Source organism: Mobula birostris, chromosome 1 (assembly GCF_030028105.1).
Source record: "Mobula birostris isolate sMobBir1 chromosome 1, sMobBir1.hap1, whole genome shotgun sequence".
In the NCBI taxonomy this organism is placed as follows: domain Eukaryota; kingdom Metazoa; phylum Chordata; class Chondrichthyes; order Myliobatiformes; family Myliobatidae; genus Mobula; species Mobula birostris.
In genome coordinates this window covers 25,379,670-25,402,722 of record NC_092370.1, presented here as the reverse complement: position 1 = coordinate 25,402,722, position 23,053 = coordinate 25,379,670, and the positions used below count along the sequence as shown (strand labels likewise).

At 41.5% G+C, this 23,053-nt stretch overlaps 1 protein-coding gene across 4 annotated transcripts in view; it reads right to left on the bottom strand.

The window, feature by feature from the left end:
- The window catches only part of LOC140195107 (lethal(3)malignant brain tumor-like protein 4), a 402,850-nt gene that overhangs the window by 74,229 nt on the left and 305,568 nt on the right, over positions 1–23,053 (bottom strand). For all 4 annotated transcript variants that reach the window (XM_072252853.1, XM_072252873.1, XM_072252862.1 and 1 more), the window contains one exon: positions 22,346–22,419. In XM_072252853.1, the coding sequence (XP_072108954.1) occupies positions 22,346–22,419 (74 nt within the window). The remainder of the gene's footprint in view (positions 1–22,345; positions 22,420–23,053) is intronic.

The following is a 23,053-nucleotide window of genomic DNA, read 5'->3' as shown; positions in this document are numbered from 1 at the left end:
GGGCCTCTGTACCTCCGTCTGCAACTTGATCCTTGACTTCCTCATCTAGAGACCACAGTCATTATAGATTGGAAATAACATCTCCTCCTGCTGACAATCAACATCGGTGCACCTCGATGATGCATGCTTGACTCTCTCCACACCCTAGACTGAGTGGCTAGGTGTAACTCAAACTTCATCTATAAATCTGCCAAAGACACAATGATTCTTGGTAGAATTTCAGATGGTGACAAGGAGGCACGCAGGAGTGAGACAGATCAGCTGGTTGAGTGGTATCACAACAACCTTGTTCTCAGTGTCAATAAGACTAAGGAGTTGACTGTAGACCAGGAAGGCAAAGTCGAGGGATCAGAGGTAGAAAGCATGAGCAGTTTCAAGTTCCTGGCTGTCAACATCTCTGAAAATCTATCCTGGGCCCAACATATTGATACAATTACAAAGAAGGCACAACAGCCACTATATCTTATTAGGAGTTTGAGGTGATTTGCTGTATCACCAAAGGTTCTAGCAAATTTCTACAGGTGTACCATGGAGCGCTATTCTTTTTAATGGAATCTGCCTTTGGACCTTTAATGTGCAAATGACACCAGCATCAGTCTCATTGCACACACTGCCCTGCATCTGGAAAGCAAAAGGTAAAAATGCTCGTAAGTACGTAGTGGCTTCCAGTTTTCAAAACTATTCCTTATAAAGGTGAGAGCCAAAGTTTGGATTCACTGTTCAGCATAGCAGTGGCTTTGTGTCATAGTTTGCTTAGCTGATTTGCCAGGGTCTATGATGAAGGCTCATACATCTGGCTCTCACACTTCAGAGACTCTGGACTCTATGGTGATCACATAGTGTAGTGGCTATTCTAACAAACCAATGCTGCTAATGGTGACCACCACAGATTGTTATCCTTGGGCAATGTGCCCTTCAATTACTCCAGTAAAAATGTTCCAAAAGTCTAAGAACTATATTTGATCTTTAATTAGCAACTGTAAAACACACAATCTTGAAGCAACAGAACTTTAAGCATAATTAAGCAAAACTAAGTGATCAACAAAAGATATGATGTCCGTAGGTCTCCAGCTCCAAACTGCCCAGAACAAAGCATGAATACGTAACTTATTCCCTTCACTTTTACCACGCCCCCCACTCACATGACTAGTTACCATAATATACACAATAAATGTCCAAAACAGAATACAGTGCATATAGAAAACAGATGCCTGGCTCCTACACATTGCATGGAACCGCAGTGTAATGTAGCTGAGAGAGTTGCAGACTTAAAGCCTCAGCAATCAGTAGGGTAAAGAATTGTACCCCTGCTGGTCAGGAATCTGACCTGTGGACCATGCGCAACTGTGCTGGTCTAGTTTGTGTATGCCTGTTGTTGCTGTCACTGCCCTAAAGTAACTGAGGTGGACTGCGTTCCGAAAGCAGTGTACACACTGGACAGTTGAGAACAGCAATTCATTAGGTTACCGATTAGTAAGGATGTTCAAAGGTTATGGGGAGAAGCCAGAAGAATAGGATTGTGAGAGAATCAGCCATGATTGAATGATGATAGAGTAGACTTGATGGGCCAAATGGCCTAATTCTGCACTGTGTGTTGTGGTCTTATGTTCTACCAGGCAACTGGCAATGCCATGTTAGTTATCATACAAGGGCTCAGTGGGACTTACTAGCACATGGAACCATTGAACAACAAGTGATCTCTTATCTGGCTGTCTGTGTTATTTTGGGCCTGAGCTAATGGCAGACAACGTAGATTGTCTCGGGGGCCTCGGCCCCACTGTACACTATACCAAAAAAATTCTGTGTTGGTTGGACTGTAGGTGAGTAAAAATATCCATTTCCAGAATGTAAACTTTCTGTATTGTCTATTTTTCAGGAGCTAGCAGGTAAATGTTATTTAATTAGAGCAATATGAACACAGTAATTGGATTCATTCCAACACTACAATGCCTTTGTTGTCAAAAACTTTTGGCATCACACATTAGTCTAGTGAAAATCGGTTTATTCAATCCGTACCTATAAGTACAAAAAAAGAGAGTAAGAAATCATAACAAATGTATTTGGGCAAGTGATCAGATTTGGAGTCACTACAAATGTTTAGACTGCTGCCTTTGTACCAGATTCTGTAACTGCATTCGTATAATTTCTTTTAATAAGCTTTGACGATATTAATATAATTCTATTTGTGTTTAATGTCTTTCTTTTTGAACAAGGCAGTTTACACTTCTCAGAAGCACCAATATGCTAATATAATTTGTAACGTACTGCCAAAACTCTACCCAACATTTTATTTAACTCTGAGCAGAACTTGTTGACGATAGCAGCATGCTATCTGTGTTTGCTACAGACTTACAGGCAACTGGTTCTTAAGGTTGTCATAATGGGGGGGGGGGGCCGGGGGAGGGAAGTTGAGGAGTTAATGCAGGTAAACTCACCCTAAGTATTAAATTAATACCAATGACACTAGTCTCAAATACCCGTTGACAACCAGGTCCACTCCAAGCCTTTATATGTGGCTTAATTACTAAGCCTGGTGGAACAGTTTCTACTGACAGGAGAAGGGGCAAAGGGGGGAGGGGCTACTGGCGTATTAAAACCCAGTTGCTTTGGGCAGACGGGGCTCCTCCACCGTGGTTGGCAGCTCATGTAGAAGCAAAACTCTGATCTCAAACCTCCACTGCCTTGCAGCTATACCCATTCTTGGGGAAGACTGCGGAAGTATCCCTTGAGGGAAAATCCGGAGCTGGAGCTGGAGTCCCTAACGTAGTCCTGTGGTGAGTTAAATGCTGACTGGCAACTCCTGCAATACCACAGGTACCAACTGTATCAGTCTCCGCTGTTCCTAATGAATTCATAAGGTGCGTGGAGAGGGGGAACCCGCTGCATGAGCAACAGTTGGCTCTCCATATTGTGTGTACTGACTTGTGTATTGACTTCGACACAAACTGCTAGGACACAACATCCTGACCAATGGAGGGCTTTAAATAGCTCAACAATAAACTTGCAGACACCTATGAACTTGAAGTTTCTGGATCCACTGATGAGATTTGCAAAAGGAAACCATCTCTATTTTAAGCAGTGTCTCTCTCTATGAAGACAATATGATGCAATATCGTCTTGTTTATGGGCCAGAACAAGCTGCGTCATTGATACAGCTGAAAGAACCTTCAACATCCAACTAAGCCATGTTTGCAGGCTTTACCAACTATTAGGGGATTCTTGAAACATTCAGAAATGGTTAAAAATCAATGCATCAATTAAACATTAAAATAATTGAAGATTGGTAAAATTAAAACTATTAAAACTAATACTTAACTGAGCTCAACTGTTTGCAAAATCACAAATTAATCAAAATTTACCTATTTTCTCACAATGACTCCTTTCCATTGAATTCATCACTGCATAGGTCCTGCACATCTTTCAGAGAATCACAACATATTTATCTCCCTTTGCTTGACTCCAAGTAGAGTCCAGTACTAAAGTGAAGTCAGCAAGTTCAGGACTTGAACATTCATGCAGGAGTTCTGAACCTCCTGCCATTATGGAAGTATGCAGTGCAATGCAGGCAGTTCAGCAAGGACCGATCCCCATGTACTACTCAATTTTTTCTAAGGATTTCCACAAGGTGGGCAATAGTGTTTCTGCTGAAGCTGGTGTAAAGACATAAAAAGACTGAATCAGAACACAGTGCTACCAGCATGCCTTCTGCCACACTTTTTTCTGACTCCCAGAATAAGACCAGCACTGTTTTTATTCAAGGGTTGCATCACAAGAGTCCTGGATATTGAACCAGAATCAGACTTATTACCACTGACTTATATGATGTAGATTGCTTCCCTTAAACCTGACAGATTTGATTAAGAAGCCAAAGATCTGGAATAGTCATAGTCATAGTCATTGTCATAGTCATACTTTATTGATCCCGGGGGAAATTTGTTTTCATTACAGTTGCACCATAAATAATTAAATTGTTATAAAACCATAAATAATTAAATAGTAATATGTAAATTATGCCAGGAAATAAGTCCAGGACCAGCCTATTGGCTCAGGGTGCCTGATCCTCCAAGGGAGGAGTTGTAAAGTTTGATGGCCACAGGCAGGAATGACTTCCTATGATGCTCTGTGTTGCATCTCGGTGGAATGAGTCTCTCCTGTGCCCAACCAGTACATTATGTAGTGGATGGGAGACATTGTCCAAGATGGCATGCAACTTGGACAGCATCCTCCTTTCGGACACCACTGTCAGAGAGTCCAGTTCCATCCCCACAACATCACTGGCCTTACGAATGAGTTTGCTGATTCTGTTGGTGCCTGCTACCCTCAGCCTGCTGCCCCAGCACACAACAGCAAACACGATCACACTGGCCACCACAGACTTGTAGAACATCCTCAGCATCGTCCGACAGACGTTAAGGGACCTCAGTCTCCACAGGAAATAGAGATGGCTCTGACCCTTCTTGTAGACAGCCTCAGTGTTCTTTGACCAGTCCAGTTTATTGTCAATTCGTATCCCCAGGTACTTGTAATCCTCCACCATGTCCACACTGACCCCCTGGATGGAAACAGGGTCACTGGTACCTTAGCTCTCCTCAGGTCTACCACCAGCTCCTTAGTCTTTTTCACATTAAGCTGCAGATAATTCTGCTCACACCATGTGACAAAGTTTCCTACCATAGCCCTGTACTCAGCCTCATCTCCCTTGCTGATGCATCCAACTATGGCAGAGTCATCTGAAAACTTCTGAAGATGAGAAGACTCTGTGCAGTAGTTGAAGTCCGAGGTGTAAATGGTGAAGAGAAAGGGAGTCAAGACAGTGTATGAAATCAAATAGTTACAGATCGACTGAGAGAAAGGAAACAGGCTAAAGCAGGGCAGTGCATGGAAGGGCTGGTGAAGGAGAATTCCATCAGGAATTATAGTTTGGTAAAGCGCAAGATTGAAGAGATCGAAAAATACTTTGTGGGATCTGGAGCAGCCCTTAGGAGACTGCTTTTCTGGATATGTTCTCATGTAGTCTGCCAAAATTGGTGAGGGTCTCTTAGGATGACAAACACACTGCTTATATTTCAACTCAATTGAGGGCAACTAAAAGGGCTTTACATGTCTCTTGAAATCAAGGTTTTATAAATATCAAAGTACATCATCAAGTTGGAAGGCAGACACAGTCGTAATTTTATGTCTCCACGTGCCGCATTCTTGTTTGAATAAACATGGTTCCATGATATTTTTTCTTTAAATAAGGTTGGATCTCTTCAATTACTCCATTTGAATCCTAGACTACACCTAGACAGAAACAGTCCAAGCTGACCTGATCTTCTGGCTAATCCCATCCATCCGCAGCTGGACTACATCCCTCCATATTCTTCTCTTCCAAACTTCTCCTAAATGTTCCATTTGAAACCGCATCTACCACTTCCATTGGCAGCTCGGTCCACGCTTGTATCACCCTCCGAGTGAAGGTTCCTCTCAGACTAGACTGATCCTTTTGTGAAATGCTAATGTCAAGATATAGTATAAAGCTCAAGGTTACTGCAAATGAAAGTCACTTTGTGATACCATGCAGTGAGCAAGGTATTAGCTATGCATATGATACATTGGTTTCTTAAAAATATTTTCCGAAGTTTAAAGTTCAAAGTACATTTATTATCAAAGTGTGTATACAGAATACAACCCTGAGATTTGTCCTCCTGCAGGCAGCCACAAAACCAAAAAACACCATGGAACCTGATCCTGGAAAAAAATCATCAAACACCCACTGTACAAAAAGAAGGACAAATTCCACAAACAGTGAAAAGTGAGTGAACAATACATAGAATATTAAACATCAAACCAGAAGTCCAGGAGTATTTAGTTTAGTTCAGATCAGTTCAAATGTTTAGTAATGGTTAATAGCTCTGTTAATTACATTTGCAGTTGATCACTTCTAATATCAATGTACAATCATCTAAATTCTAAATCGTAAGGCATATATGCTAATTGATAAAGATGCATGCTTATTTTATTTTGACAGGTCTGTGTCCCACTTCTAGGAAGGTAAAACATAGTAATTATTAAATATGATTAAGAACCAAGCAAGTCAGGTACTTGAGGCAACATGGCGATTATTACCATAGCAACAGCAGTCCAAGCTGTAGGATCCATTCAGCATACTGAAGCTCTACGTGTGGTGGCAGAGATGTATGTATAATTACTTCTTTAATTTGAACTTTGTAATGAGAGATCATTATGTTGATATTATTAGATCATATCATGGAGAACTAATCAGCTCTCCTTTCTCCGTCTTTCAACAGAATCATTGAAACAAAAACAAATCTTTGCACGTACATGATGCCCCAGGCATCGATTTTTGAATGGTTAATTCTGTAACACATTTTATCTAAATATTCTGTGCTAATTTAAAGCTCTGTACAAAACTTCAACTAAATATTCCTTGCAAATTTTGCCACATCTGGTAATAGCTTTATATTTAAAATCTTGAGGGATTGCAAAAATCGCAAATAGTTGATTTGGTAAGTTATCACAGCAAAGAATTGGAATGTCATACACTTTAAACCAATGGTCCAAACTTTAGCCATCAAAAAGGCAGCTTAAAACCTGGGTATAAAACAGCTATAATTTGATGCAAATATCAAATCTGGAGCAGATATACTTTAATCGGATGTGAATGCTCACTGCTGAAGAGATTTGATAAATTATCAGTCACATGCCAGGTAATCCCACAAGAAGCAGTCCAGAATCCACAAGAACCACCGTGTTTCATCACAGCACTATACTGCACACTGTGAAAATGCATCTTCAAAGAGATTCATATCAACCAAATAATTTTAACCATTTTCATTAAAGCAAGAACAGGCCATATACTGTACGGTATATCTGTCGTAGTTTCTTCCAAATAACAGGCATGTGTGTACTTACAATTTCAGTTGAATAGAAACCATAATTAAGATAACTATTCAATCTGGAAATACTGCTCATCTTGCATCACTGAAATCTCAAAGAGTTGCTAGGTTATGTGAATTTTATTGAAAATAGGTGGCATCTACTGAGAAATTATCAGTGATATGCAGCAAATTTATATCCTTGCAACTACGCAACTATTTATACCATGAAATAACTATTTGTTATCAAAACAACCTGGGCTAGGAATTATCAAGTGCATATAGAGACACTTTAAAGACTGATGCTGTGCAAAGACCCCCAGCAGTGATATTGCATTGTACAAAGTACATCTCCCATGCATCCCTCCTGCAAACTTCCAAGATATAGATGTTGATCAAAATGGCCTTTCAAATGGAATCCCACACATAGACCTTTTGTCTAATATTGTCTATTAGATCTATATTCTTTGCAAATTTGAAGAATGAATATTGACCACATTGAAACATACGAGCTCCTAAGGGACATGTCAGTATAGATTTGAAGATGTTTCTACGAATGGGAAAAGCTCAAATCATTAAACTCAGTCTTCCTGTCTCCTTAACAGGGATGTGATTCTTCTTGTTCTCACCTACCACCCCATGAGCCTCTGCATACAACACATCATTCTCTGCAGCTTCCGCAATCTACCACCGAACACATCTTTACCCTCCCCGCCCACTCTCCACTTTCTGCAGGGATTGCTCACTCCGTGATTCCACTGTCCAGTCACCTCCCTAATCTCCCTCCTGGCACTTATCCCTGCAAGCAACAGAGATTTTACACCTGCTCATTCACCTCCTCCCTCACCTCCATTCAGGGCCCCAAACAGTCCTCCCAGGTGAGGGAACAGCATCTACGAATTTGTTTGGGCTGTCTATTGTATCCAGTGCAATCTCTACATTGGTGAGACCCAACATGAATCGGGGGACAACTTTGTCAAGCACTCCACTCCATCCACCAAAAACGGAATTTCCTGGTGGCCAACCTATTCCTATTAATTCCTTATTCCTGTTCTGTCATGTTAGTCCATGGCCTTCTCTTCTGCCATGATGAGGCCACTCTCAGAGTGGAGGAGTAACACTCCATATTCCATCTAGGAGCCTCCAAACTGATGGCTTGAACATCCACTTCTCCTTTTGCTAATCTTTTTTTCTTCTCTCCTCTCCCTTCCCTTTTTGGCCTCTTACCTCTTCTGCACATTCTTCCTATCACCTCCCCATGATGTCCCTCCTTTTTCCCTTTCGCCCATGGTCCACTCTCCCCTCCTATCAGATTCCTTCTTCTCCAGCCCTTTCCTACCCGGCTGGCTTCACCTAGCTTGTCCTCCTACCCTTCCCCCACATTTTTATTCTGCCACTTTCTCTCTTCCTTTCCAATCCTGACTGAAAGGTCTCAGCCAGAAAACGTCAACTGTTTATTTATTTTCATGGATGCTGCCTGAACTGTTGAGTTCCTCCAGAATTTTGTGTGTATTTTTAAAATGATTACGAGGTTTTCACTTAAAACTGAGGTCCTAAAATGACAGGATCTTCCTGTTGTAGAGGATGGAGAACCTCAGAAATTCTATACCAAATGGAGAGTTGTGGAGACAAGGTCATTGGGGTATTTAAAAAGGAAGTCAATATAATTTTCAGGGGATCAGGAAATCGGCACAGAAAGGGAGATGAAGGCTGGGCAGATCGGTGGTGATAATTCTGAATGACAGCATCGGCTTGTGGGGCAGAGTGGTTTACCCCTACTTCTTTCTTTTATTGTGTCCAACAACTTCTGCCGTCGTGCAACAGATGTGGGAAATGAATTGGAAGGTGGCCCGAGTAAAATCAGCATCTCAATAAATAATGTTAAAGTTGGTCTCAACCCCCTGTATCCTGTACCTAACTGATAAGCAACAGCTTCCATGTAAGTGGTCATTTGGTGCATGGGAGAAATGGAACAAAAATAGGAAGAACCCTATTACTTCACATAATTACTAATCACGACAAGCAATAGAAATTTACAGTGCTTTTAAAAAAATATTCAGCCCCCACAACTATCTTCACATTTTATTGTCTCTTGTCTGGAATGGAGGGTTATGGGCTGAGTGCAGGTCGGTGGGACTAGGTGAGAGTAAGAATTTGGCACGGACTAGAAGGGCCGAGATATCCTGTTTCCGTGCTGTGATTGTTATATGGTTATATGTTATATTATATTTTCTAAATTTAAAACACAGTATACTGAAGTAGGATTTTTTGAGTTAATCTACAAAGCACAGGGTATCATGTCAAATCAACAGAAAAATTCCAGACACTGTCAACAATTTACTAAAAATTAAACACCAAAATTGTGAAACTGCAGAAGTATTCATCTCCTTTGTCATTACTATGCTAATTTGCCTCAGGTGCAATACCATATGTTAGTTTACCAACTCACCCAATTTGATGATGGTCTTAGCGTCTGTTGATGTAGAAAATTAGAGGATCACCTTAATAAATCCCCTCTCTCTCCATAAAATCTGACAGTATTTAGATTTTCAACAGAGCAAACCAAAATGAAGACAAAAGAGCATTCAAGGCAAGTCAGGTAAATGATAATAGAGAAGCACAAATTTGGGGGAGGGTAGAAGACCATCTCAAGGCACTGAACATACTTTGGAGCTCAGTGCAGTCCATCGTGAAAAAGAGGAAAAAGTATGAAACTAAAGGCACACTGCCTGGGTCAGGCCGCCCCTCTAAGTTGAGTGCCAGAGAAGAATGGCACTTGTAAGAGAGGCTGCTGTGGTGCCCAAAAGTCACTCTGAGTGAGCTGCTGAAATCAGTGGCTGCAACTGGAGAAGAATTTTATGGCTTCACAAACTCTAAGGCCTTGCACAAAAAGGGTATGTAAGGAAGAGTGGCAAACAAGAAGCCCCTGGCTAAAAAACAACATATCCTTGCCTGTAAAAATTTTGCAAAATGTTACTTAGATGATCAGACATCCCACCCTGCAAAAACTCATTTCAGGGAGGTAGCACCATCAATTTGTGGGAGAGTCCTGGAACTTCCGGGAGAGGTGGGATGTCTGCAATAGAGTAGCTCCTTAGCAGCTAGCCAGCTAGTTTAAGTAATGTTAACTATGCTAATGAACGAATGACACCTGTTAAACTCACCTCAACGTGTCTTTTACAGTCTTAATCCACCATGGGCAACAGAAAAGTCACTGTTGCAAACAGTGCAGTGAGCAACACTGTCATTATTTTTGACCCATATTAGGCAGGGTACACTTTAGTGTAGTCTGGGGTGACGTACGTTTTATATTTTCTTTTTTTTGGAACACTCTACCATGGTGCGCGCTCACTCTCTCTCTCTCTCTCGTGGTCGCTCTCACACTCGCTCTCGCTCTCTCACGCGCTCTCTCGTGCTCGCTCTCTCTCTCTCACGCTTTCATGGTCTCTCTTGCGCTCGCTCTCTCTCTCTCGCTCTTGTGGTCTCTCTTGCGCTCGCTCGCTCGTTCGCAAAAAAATTGATTCCCGGGACATTGTATATAATTTGCGGGCATCAGGGAGCCACTATTAATATGCGGGAGACTCCCGGAACTTCCGGGAGAGGTGGGATGTCTGGATGATACCCTAAAGATATGGAAGAAGGTCTTGGGTCAGATGAGACTAAAGTGGATTTTTTTTGTGGTATGTGAAGCATAAATCTAAAACTGAGCATCAGCCAGGTAACACCATTCCTACTGTAAAGTATGGTGGAGGTAGCATCATGCTATGGGGATACTTTACAGTAGCAGTGACTGGAAATCTGGTCAGGATTGATGGGAAGATGAATGCTGTTAAATACAAAGGTCCTGGTCTCTGCCAGAAAGCTTAAACTGGGGAGGAAGTTTGTCTTTCAGCAGGACAATGACCAAAGCACACTGCCAGAGCAACCATAAAGTGGCTTCAAAGGAAGAAATCTGATGTCCTTTAGTGGTCCAGTCAGAGGTCTGACCTTATCCCAATCAAATATCTCTGGCAAGACCTCAAGATTGCTGTCCACCTCCACTCCTGAACTAACCTGGCACAGCTTGAACAATTTTGCAAGGAGAAAAGGGCAAACCTTGCTCCATCACATTGTGCAAAGCTAATAGACACTTATCCAAAAAGACTACTGGCTGTAATTGTTGCAAGAGGTTGTTCAACTAAGTACTGAGCGAAGGGGCATGAATACTTTTAAACTGCTGCTCTTTAGTTTTCGAATTTTTAGTTTTTCATGCTTTACAATTTCCACTGTGAAAAAAGGAGCATGTGATTCCCAAATTTAAAAATTCTGTTAAGTTGATCAAAATCTCTGGTTGTAATACTCATTTATGTGAAGAAAGGGTTGGGGGCTGAAAAGTTTTACAAGGCACTGTAGCTTAAATTCCTCCAAGAGGACCACAAGCTTGTCATGGTTTGGAGGCTTGTATGCCTCAATGACCTGGAGAGCTATGTTGGCTGGAGTAAGGGTTTTATGCTTTGGCTCCTGGTACAGTCACCCATGCCAAACAGGTCAAAGGGTAGAAGCCGGGCTAAGAATGGTCCAGGTTTGGGGTTTCAGCTCAGGATTAACAATGCTGACTGGTCAAACAAAGTTTTATGGAAACAGCAATGAAGAATCCTTCTACATCTGAGTGTAACGGTATGGACAGACGAAGATGAGGACCTTCATTGCTGCCCTAAACGCCAGTGGTGTAACAGGCAGTTAGTAAGCAAGTGGTTAAAATTATATCTTGAGGCACTTACAAAAGTTTGTTGTATGCGATTAGGTATATTGGCCTAACAGAATGTTACAATAACAATTGTTCAGCTAGAAATCTATACCACCCGAATACTTTATGCAGCACAATGGAGATAAATGCTGTGAAACAAATCAAAGTAACCTGATACAGGAATAAAATGGAAAGAGAAGCTCTCAAATCTGAGCTTTAGAAATTATCTATATTTAAATCAGGATGATATACAGAAAATTTTGCACGATAAATGTTGACAAAGTACGTGTCCAAATTGCTTTTCCATAATAGATTCAGCAGCTGCAGTGAGTTGAATCAAGTATTTGATCATGAGACAGAGGAATAGGAGCAGAATAATGCCACTTGGCCCATCGAGAATGTAAAATGATTGAAAGGGTGATGATGGAGTTTTATTTCAAAATTACTGCTCTGTCACCCAAATGTATAATTAAACGTGAAGAATGATTTATGGACCACAGTAACAAATGTTGCTGGAGGAATTCAGAGTTGAGAAGCATCTGTGTAGGACAGGGGTTCCCAACCTGGGATCCACGGACCCCTCAATTAATGGTAGGGGTCCATGGCATAAAAAAGGTTAGGAACCCCTGGTGGCGGGAAAGAGACTGTTGACATTTTGGGTTAAAATTCTGCTTCATAAGACACTGACAATTCCTTTCCCCACAGATACTGTTTGAGGCGGTGAATTCCTCCAGCAGATTGTTTGCTGCTCCTGACTCCAGCATCCGCAGTCCCTTGTGTCTCAACAAACAACTGCAATGACGTGATGCCTTTAGTGCAGCATAACATCCCAAGGCCTTTCACAGAGACATTATCGCACCAAAACAAAGTCACATAAGGAGCTATTAGGGCAGATTCCGGAGGTAATTCACAACTTTGGAATCAAAATCAAACATGCTCGCGAAGTCAGAAATGGAGGGAAAGAAAGGTCAGAGATATAAAAATGACTGTAAGACTGAAAAGGGGCTACAAAGACAGGCTAAGTGTAGGCAAACTAATTAGAGAGCTACTTAGGTAAAGGTCCCAATTATTATGCTTCACACTGACTTTTTCCAGTGGTTTATTCCTCCAGTGCTACTAAGATTTTCAATTCTAATTCTTTTCTTCACACACATCTTCATGGCTCATTAGGTTGATCGGATACCTGCTAGAAGTTTAATTTTAGTACCCCCCGACCAGTAACATTAAAGCAAAGAGTAATCAGTGTACTGTGAGGATTCTATGGGCACATGCAAATGCCTGAAAATAGTAGTTACTTAATATGCTTTAATGATATTGCTTTGGGCATGGATGTTAACCTGTTTAAGATAAACAAAAATGGCTCGGTGTTTATTGGTTAATAATTCCAAATTGGAAGTTTACATTGTTGTCTGTGATAAGCACTTCTCCCAGGGGTATGAAACACTTATATGGAATATTAGTCAACTAATTCCCTAGAGTATATGGAGGCAATTCAAAGGAGCTCCAATGTGCTCTTTAGATAAATGGTGGTAATTTACTGGCAATGCAATTATCAGTTTAATACAAACACATAAAATGTAATTAGAGTTTAAAAAGGACATGAGAGTGTACAAGCAGCTGCAGGTTTAATTTCACTGATAGCGAATGACATGCAACCTTTCTATTACAAAGGAACACTTTGTAGATTAACACACTCAAATAAAGTTGATTTTTTTTGTAACTGTCCAAAAGTGTCCATACTAACACAGGTATGGCATGGATACAGGAAAAATTATCCTGTTTAACCCACGCTGCATGCCGAATGCAGACTCAAAAAAACACCCCATGAATAATTATCAGATACACAAATGGCGAAAGTTTGAGCAATGATTTTTTGAAAAAGAAATTAATAGGTAGTAGTTCAAAGCTTAGATGGAACAAAATAATAAGCAAAATAGCATAGGCGTCAGTGCTGGGACTGCAAACATTCCCAATGGATTGGAAAGTTCAATGTAAGCTGAATAAATCTGTAGCTGAAATTTAATGACGTGATAGAACCGGACAAGAAATTTGAGGTGAGAGCAATAGATGATTAAGCTTAATAGAAACAATTGTTCCTTTAAGAAAACATAAGCAAAAAGCAAGCTCTATTTAAATATAGCAAAGAAGCTCAAAGTGAAACTGAAAGAGATCAAGACTAAGATGGCACTACCTTGCAATCAGCTATTTTTATACCCACAGATAAAGAAAATTTCATTCAACTTTGTAGACAAGAGTCAACCAATGAGATAGCTCCTATTCATATAATGCAGCATCAAGAGAAGCTTCCAGAACTTCCCAGAATTATACCAATAAGACAACTAGGGGATATACTGAAGAACTGCATATACATACTGTGACCACTAGGAAGCATACTATGTAGTTACTTGTATACAACTAATTATATAAAATACAAGAAACAATTCATTGTTAAGATGCAAAGAAAATAAAAATTAAACTGTTGGACCCAACATGGTAATCAATCAAGGAAATGACTTAGGGGTGGGGCAAAGAGAGAATTCATATGATGTCTAGAGAACGTATCTGCAAGAAGATAGACCCTTTAGATTCAATGACACCAATTCAATTCTCAACTCTCTGATGGTCCGGTTCAGTATGTAGGGTCCAACAGCATAGAACAATTTTATACAACTTCAACCTGTGTAGCATTGTGTTTGACCTCTCCACATGTGCCTTGAGAACTCTACATGCATTGGGCACAGATGCTTGAAATACTGGAACAAAAATTCAACATTAGGAAGACAAATTTTTGAATTAATTTTGTGGAACGTGACATCGTAATTTAAAGTTCAAAGTACATTCATTATCAAAGTGTGTATACATTATACAACCTTGAGATTCGTCACCTGTCAGACAGCCACGAAACAAAGAAACCCAAAAAGAACCCATATAAAAAAGGAACACTGTCATAAACACCCAATGTATAGAGAAGGAGAAAATAAAATCATGCATTTCTTGCCTTGGCCCCTGACAACCTGGCCTTTTCAAGCTGCCCTGGCACCTAAATTGACGTCCAAATATCAGGTTCAATTACCTTGATACACTTTGCGGCCTGGACCCCACTACCTCATTTTGGCTGTACCTGACCTCTCCAATTCGCACATGCTTAAATCGATCAAACCTTGGGTCTTCCTCGTTCTGGGTGATGGGCCTGCCGCCTGTCCTTGCCTCGGATCCACCACATAGAATCACCTCCGCGTCCAAAGGGAAGTTACAGACCGTTACTTGTCATGATTGTTTACCGTTAAAAGTGTGATTAACAAAGTTGCTTTCCTTGTTTCGTTAGTCACCAGCCAGAAGTTGCTGAGGTTCACCACTGCCGTCTTAAACTTTGTCCTTGACAAGGTGATGGTGAACTGCTGCAGGATATCCCAGGGTGCTATTAGGTAATGAGTTCCAAAACTCTGAGCCAGCAACAATGAAAGAATGGTGATATTTTTCCAAGCCAAAGCGGTGTGTAACCTGGTGGGAAACCCACACGTGATGAGGCACCCGGGTACTGGCTACCCTCATTTTTTTGGAATTGGGAGGTGATTTAAGTGAGTAACTGCAGGATGTTCTGTAGATTAATGTATCATTAATGCAGATGGTGTAACAGGGTTGGCAGGGAGGGGGTGTCAGTCAGTAGATGAGTTACATGCCACAGCATACCCAGCTTGGAACTTGTTCTTGTAGCCACATTATTTATGGCTGCTCCAGGCATGTTTCTGGGAGTGCCAAAGGTTATCAGGGAAAGGAGGCTACACTCTCCCTTGAGGACCACTGACCTCAGTTCTGGAATCTAACTCTTTGGCTGATGCTTCAGCCAAAGCTGTGATGAGGTCTGGAGCTCAGTGGCACTGAAGAAATCAAAATGAGACATCTATGAAGATGCTATTGGAGATTATGTGTTGCTCAGCAGAATGTTCTGCCACCTTGCTGATGATTGGCTGATTTGCAATAAGTATCTGGATGGGACTTTTCCTGCCTTTCACTGACAGGACATCTTTAAGAAAATTGCTGTGTAGCTGCTAATATTGGAAATGAACTGTAACAGTGTGGCTTGAGATGAAGATGGTTCGGGAGAACAAGTGATCAAAGTACTATGGTTGGAATGCTGTCTCGTCCCATAGTATTTGCTGTATCCAATGTTCACTATTTTTCAATATTTATGTGGAGTGAATTGAAATAGTCGAGAATTGTCTTTCATGATGGAGATTTCAACAGGAAGCCATGATGGAACAGACATTTGGAACTTCAATAATTGCAAACACTAACTTTCGCATGAAGGAGCTTGCTATTACTAGGGATTTCCTAAAGGAGAAGATACAGGGACTTGAATGTCCATACAACTGAACTCAAAAACACTTTCTTCCCCACTGCTTTCAGACTTCTGAACCAATCACCCACTTTCCATGGTGACGTCACATTCTCAAGCTCTTAACCCTTAATCCTACCTCTTCCACTGTTGGCTGTATAGCATTTCTTCGAGCACGCATGAGTTTGAATCATAAACACAAAATACTCTGCAGATGCTAGGGTCAAAGCAACACTCACAACGCGCTGGAGGAACGCAGCAGGTCGGGCAGCATCCGTGGAAACGATCAGTCAACGTTTCGGTCCTGATGAAGGGTTCCGGCCCGAAACGTTGACTGATTGTTTCCACGGATGCTGCCTGACCTGCTGAGGTCCTCCAGCGTGTTGTGAGTGTTGAGTTTGAATCATGATACCTTGCACCATTCTGTTGTTTTGTACTCATCAATGAGGCAAACAGAGATGAGGAGGAATTTCTCATTCTCATCCAGAGCATAATAAATCTGTGGAATTCATTGCCATGGATAGTTGTGGAGGCTAAGTCATTGGGTATATTTAATGCAGAGTCTGATAGGTTCTTGATTAGTAAGGGTGTCAAAACTTATGGGGAGAAGGTAGGAGAATGAGGTTGAGAGGAATAACAAATCAGCCATGATAAAACAACGGAGCAGAGTCAATGGGCCAAATGGCCTAATTCTGTCACTATGTCTTATGATCATTGCTATATTTATTATTGTCACAAATACTGTTTAGTCTATGAACTTCTGAACGTGGAAATTCATTGCAACCTGGCATATATGACGGTAAACTAATCTTCATCTGAATCTACTGGCAGTTTAAATGTCTGATTCAATTGGTGAGATGTGGCAGGGCTGCAGAGCTTTGGAATGATCTGCTGGCTTTGCAATTAAGAAGCTCTGTCTATTGCCTGCTGGTTTCCCTGATTAGCACACTTGTAGTTCTTTCTTGTAGCTTTACCAGCTTGGGATCTCGTTATTAGATACACCCGCTGCTGCTCATGGCATGCTCTTCCGCTCCGCTCACTGAAACAGTTTGATCCCCTGCCTTGATTTTAATGACCAGATATGGATGGCAGATTTTCTTTTGCCGGATATAGAAGAATCAGTGGGGATTTTGCAACAATCTGGTTTTGCTACAAACATTTTTATTCCCTATCATTAATCAAAATATACTCCAGGGCTTTTAAGGTGGAGTTTGATGTCATTTCACTGGATTGTTAGATCAGGATTAATGGTCTAACAAATGAAGGGTGCCATTTCCACATCTCCACCCAATGGAATTTCCAGCTCAACGTGATCAAACACTGCAGAGCAAGGCCGAATTCTTCACCTCCAATTGCATTTTATTAAATGCAATTCAGGGTTGTGATGGAGTTTTACAGTGCCCAAGTCAGGGTACACAATGCTTTTTCCAGACATTTCTGATCTGCAAGGAAGACTTCCAGTCATTGGAATGAGTGTGGACAAAAAAAACCCACAAAGCTAATTAAGAGTTTGAGGGGCTTTAAGCAGGAAAACTGAAGAAGTTGAAATATAGAGTAGACTGCAAAAGGATGGGAATATAAATTGTGATCAGCACATTTTTCCCATATATAAAACTAGTGTAAGATTTCCAAAATTCAGTGGTATGTTAAACACAAGAGACTCTGCAAATGCTGGAAATCCAGAGCAACACACACAAAAATGCTGGAGGACCCTTCTTCATTGGATCCAGCTTTATACATTGAGGCTGCGAAGCTAAGCGCAGCCCCAACGCCATACTTACGAGGGGTGATTGATAAGTTCGTGGCCTAAGGTAGAAGGAGTCAATTTTAGAAAACCTACCACATTATTTTTCAAAACGCAACATAGTCCCCTCCTACATTTACACACTTAGTCCAGCGGTTGTGGAGCATACGGATCCCTTCTTTGTAGAAGTCGGCGTCTTGGACCTCCAGAAAGTGGCCCACAGCAAGGGTGATTGATAAGTTTGTGGCCTGGGGTAGAAGGCGATAAACTATTAACTTCAAACTTTCTGCATAATCACTCAAAGAGTTGAACTGCACGTGCATGTAATGAGAGCTGTGTAACTCATCTCCTTCTACCGTGGGCCACAAATTTATCAATCACCCCTGCTGTGGACCACTTCCTGGAGGTCCAAGACGCCGACTTCTACAAAGAAGGGATCTGTATGCTCCACGATCGCTGGACTAAGTGTGTAAATGTAGGAGGGGACTATGTTGAAAAATAAATGTGCTAGGTTTTCTAAAATTGACTCCTTCTACCTTAGGCCACAAACTTACCAATCACCCCTCTTAAATTTGGTGATGACACCACTATTGTTGGCTGAATCGAAGGTCGTGCTGAATCAGCAGACAGAACGGAGAATTACAACCTGGTTGAGTGGTACCACAACAACAACCTCTCACTCAATGTCAGCAAGACCAAGGAGCTGAATATTGACTTCAGGAGGAGGAAACCAGGTGTCCATGAGCCAGTCCTCATTGGGGGATTTGTGGTGGAGAGGTTCAGCAACTTCAAATCGTGCCATAATGGTTAGCACAACGCTTTGCAGTACTAGCAAACCGGGTTCAATTCCCACCGCTGTCTGTAAGGAGTTTGTACGTTCTCCCCATGACTGCAGGGTTTCCTTTACCTGCTCAATTTCCTCCCACAGTCCAATGGCTACCGGCTGGGAGGTTAGCTGGTCACTGTAACTTGTCCTGTGGTTAGGCTAGGGTTATATGGGGGTTGTTGGGTGGTGTGGCTTAAAGAGCCAGCAAGGCCTAATCTGTGCCGTTATCTCAATAAATAAATAAAAAATCAAAAAATTCCTTGGGATTATAATTTCTGAGAATCTGTTCTGGGCCCAGCATTTAAGTGCAATTATGAAGAAAGCACAGCAGTGCCTCTACTTCCTTAAAAGTTTGCAAAGATTTGACATGGCATCTGAAACTTTGACATAGATGTGTGGTAGAGTGTGTACTGACTGGCTGCATCACGGTCTGGTATGGAAACACCAATGGCCTTAAACAGAAAATCCTACGAAAGTAATGGATACAGATCAGTCCATCACGGGCAAAGCCCCTCCCACCACTGAGCACATCCACATGGAGCACTGTTGCAGGAAAGCAGAATCCATCATCAAAAACCCCCATCACCCAGGCCATGCTCAGAAGGTACAGGGGCCTTGGGGCTCGCACCACCAGGTTCAGGAACAATTGTTACCCCTCAGCTATCAGGCTCTTGAACCAGAGAGGATAGTTTCACTCAACCTCACTTACCCCATCACTGAAGTTCCCACAACCTATGGACTCGATTTCAAGCACTCTTCATCTCATGCTCATGATATTTATTGTGTATTTATTATTACTATTATTTTCAGTTTTCAGTGGCGACGACACCGGTGCCAAGCTGTATGGGTCCTAATGCCCTTCCCTTCGACAACATTGGTGTCGTGGAGAGGGGAGACTTGCAGCATGGGCAACTGCCGGTCTTCCATACAACCTTGCCCAGGCCTGCGCCCTGGAGAGTGCAGACATTAGTGCAAGACTAATGGATGCCTTTTTTAGTTGTATTTGCAGTTTGTTTTTTTTTCCCCACGTTGGTTGTTTATCCACACCTATTGGGTGTGCTTTCATTTTATTTTATTATGCTTCTTGGATTTACTGAGTAAAGAACAAATCTCAGGGTTGTACATGGTGACACACATGTACTTTGATAATAAATTTTAACACCACGCAGCTTGCCAGTGGAAGAGGAGAAAGCCATTTCCTGTTCTGAACTTGTCAGGCATGTCTGTGCTGGAAACAGTGGGATATGCCTGTCCTGGGGCCTGGAATTTCATTTATTAATTCTTTTTTTGCATAATAATTGTTTATGAGGTATAAATAGCAACTTGTATATTCATATCAGCTCAAAGTAGCTTCAAGGTACAACATTAGATAGTTTAAAATCACCCAAACCAGTTTACAATCCAACACACAGTTCAATCACAAGAGGGTGCCACAGCAGCGGTTAGTGCAGTGCTATTACAGTTTGGAGCATCGGGGTTCAATTCCAGTGTCCTCTGTAAGGAGTTCGTGGAATGCATGCCCCATGATTAGACTAGGGTTATAAGACCATAAGACCACAAGACATAGGAGCAGAATTAGGCCATTCAGCCCATTGAGTCTGTTCAGCCATTCCATCATGGCTGATCCCGGACCACATTCAACCCCATACACCTGCCCTCTCCTTTAATGCCTTCACAATCAGGTGTTTAAGACGTTGGTGAGGCCTAATTTGGAGTGTTGTGTGCAGTTCTGATCACCTACCTACAGGAAAGATGTGAATAAGGTTGAACAAGTACAGAGAAAATTGACTAGGATGTTGCTGGGACTGGAGGACCTGAGTTATAAGGAAATATTGAGTAGATTAGGACTGTATTCCTTGGAACACAGAAGATTGAGGGGAGATTTGATAAAGGTATACAGAAATATGAGGGGTATAGATAGGTTAAATGCAAGCTTTTTCCAGAGGTTGGGTGAGACTGCAACCAGAGGTCATGGGTTAAGAGTGAAAGGTGAAAAGTTTGAGGGGAACATGAGGGGAAACTTCTTCACTCAGAGGGTCGTGAGAGTGTGGAACAAGTTGCCCGCGCAAGTGGTGCATGCAGGCTCCATTTCAAGGTTTAAAAGAAGTTTGGATAGGTACATGGATGGTAGGGGTATGGAGGGATATGTTCCTGGTCCAGGTGAATGGGAGTAGGCAGTTTAAATGGTTCAGCATGGATTAGATGGGCAAAGGGCCAATTTCTGTGCTGTACTTTTCTATGACTCTATAAATCTCATATGGATGTATGTATATGAAAGTAGGTACAGGACCAATAGAAAATGATGCTGGAGAAATTGTAATGGGAGATAAGGAGATGGCGGAGGAACTGAATGAGTATTTTGCATCAGTCTTCACTGAGGAAGACATCAGTAGTATACCGGACACTCAAGGGTGTCAGGGAAGAGAAGTGTGCGCAGTCACAATTACGACAGAGGAAGTACTCAGGAAGCTGAATAGTCTAAGGGTAGATAAATCTCCCAGACCAGATGGAATGCACCTTCGTGTTCTGAAGGAAGTAGCTGTGGAGATTGAGGAGGCATTAGCAATGATCTTTCAAAAGTCGATAGATTCTGGCATGGTTCCAGAGGACTGGAAGATTGCAAATGTCACTCAGCTATTTAAGAAGGGGGCAAGGAAGCAAAAGGAAATTATAGACCTGTTAGCTTGACGTCGGTGGTTGGGAAGCTGTTGGAGTCAATTGTCAAGGATGAGGTTACAGAGTACCTGGAGGCATATGACAAGATAGGCGGAACTTAGCATGGTTTGACCGCTCTTGGACTGTACTCTTTGGAGTTTCGAAATGTTTCTATGAGGTCCCCCCTCATTCTTCTAAACTCCAAGAGCAGTTAAACGTTCTTCAAATGTTAACCCTCTCATTCCCAGAATCATTCTAGTGAATCTTCTCTGAACCCTCTCCAACATCAGCACATCCTTTCTTAAATAAGGAGCCCAAAACTGCCCACAGTACTCCAAGTGAGGTCTTAGCATTTGAAATGTTTCTATGAGGTCCCCCCTCATTCTTCTAATGCTGAAAGGCATGGACAGAGTGAATGTGGCAAAGTTGTTTCCCATGATGGGGGAGTCTAGTACGAGACGGCATGACTTAAGGATTGAAGGGCGCCCATTCAGAACAGAGATGCAAAGAAATTTTTTTTAGCCATTGGGTGGTGAATCTATGGAATTTGTTGCCACGGGTGGCAGTGGAGGCCAAGTCATTGGGTGTATTTAAGGCAGAGATTGATGGGTATCTGAGTAGCCAGGGCATCAAAGGTTATGGAGAGAAGGCGGGGGAGTGGGACTAAATGGGAGAATGGCAGAGCAGACTCAATGGGCCGAATGGCCAACTTCTGCTCCTTTGTCATATGGTCTTAAAACTAAATTTTACCAATATTGCTTAAGAGGCTCCTCACCACAGGGAAGACAGTACTTTCATCTCCTCTATCTATCATGGATGTTTTCCCTTTCAGCGATTGATTCAGCTACGTTAGCCAGACACTTCAAAAATACTGACCTTGGAGTCAATTGCCTAACAGTCAGGGTAGATGGTCTGAAGGAGGAATAATATACAAAATGGGGGTGGACACACACAGATTAGCAACACAACCTAAAAGCACGATGTTTTGGATGAGTCTCGGGTATTGTCAGTTGGACTTTCAGAAAAAAAGGGCTACACAAATGTCTGATTAGGACAGTTATGGTTCTCATCATGGTGCAGGATTTTTTTTTTTACTTTTTAAATTTTCAACAATTCCTTTTCTGGTGAATTACAGCTTTAACCCCGCATCTAAGCAATGTAGATCCACAAGGTTTATTACCTTTGAGTAGACTGTGTAGGTCCATATCATCTGCATTCTCTTTGATTTTCAAATATTTTGCTGGTCGAGTTAGCCTATCAAACAAAAGAGAAAAACTCAGTCGTTTCTCCTTTGCAGTACTAACTGATTGCATTTGTGAGAGAGAAACAGCGGTTTAAAAAGGGTTTCAGGTTCCTCTGTAGTACTGAATAACTTAGTCTGTCATAAGAAAAACAGATTAACATTTCAGGTTTTGAAGCTTATCTAATTAAGGTTTTCTCTCCATATTTTAGATTTTTGATGTTACAAATAACATTTCATTAAATCCGAGAAGGTTAATGTAACTTGAAAACCAGAAAATGTCAGATGCTGTAAGTCGGCAGTAAAAACAGAAAACATGGCAAATATTCTGGTAGCGTCTATAGAGAGAGAATCACCATTTCAGTTTGAGTCAAATGAAAGCCTGTCTATCTGAAATCTTAATTTTATTTTTCTCGCTGAGCTACTGCAAGGTTACTAGAAGGCTTGAGTCAATTATTCACTGTCATAAAGGAATCTGATGAGTCATGTCCTCTGGACAGTATTTCCTGCATCAGAAAGGTAACAACAGGGCAATAATAATTAAAAAAAAGAACTTAAATGACTGGAAAAAAACAGAGCAGTGCTTCTAAAATGTCAGCCTTACTTTGTTCTTTGTTTTCCATGTTGTCTTGGACAGAAAAATGATGA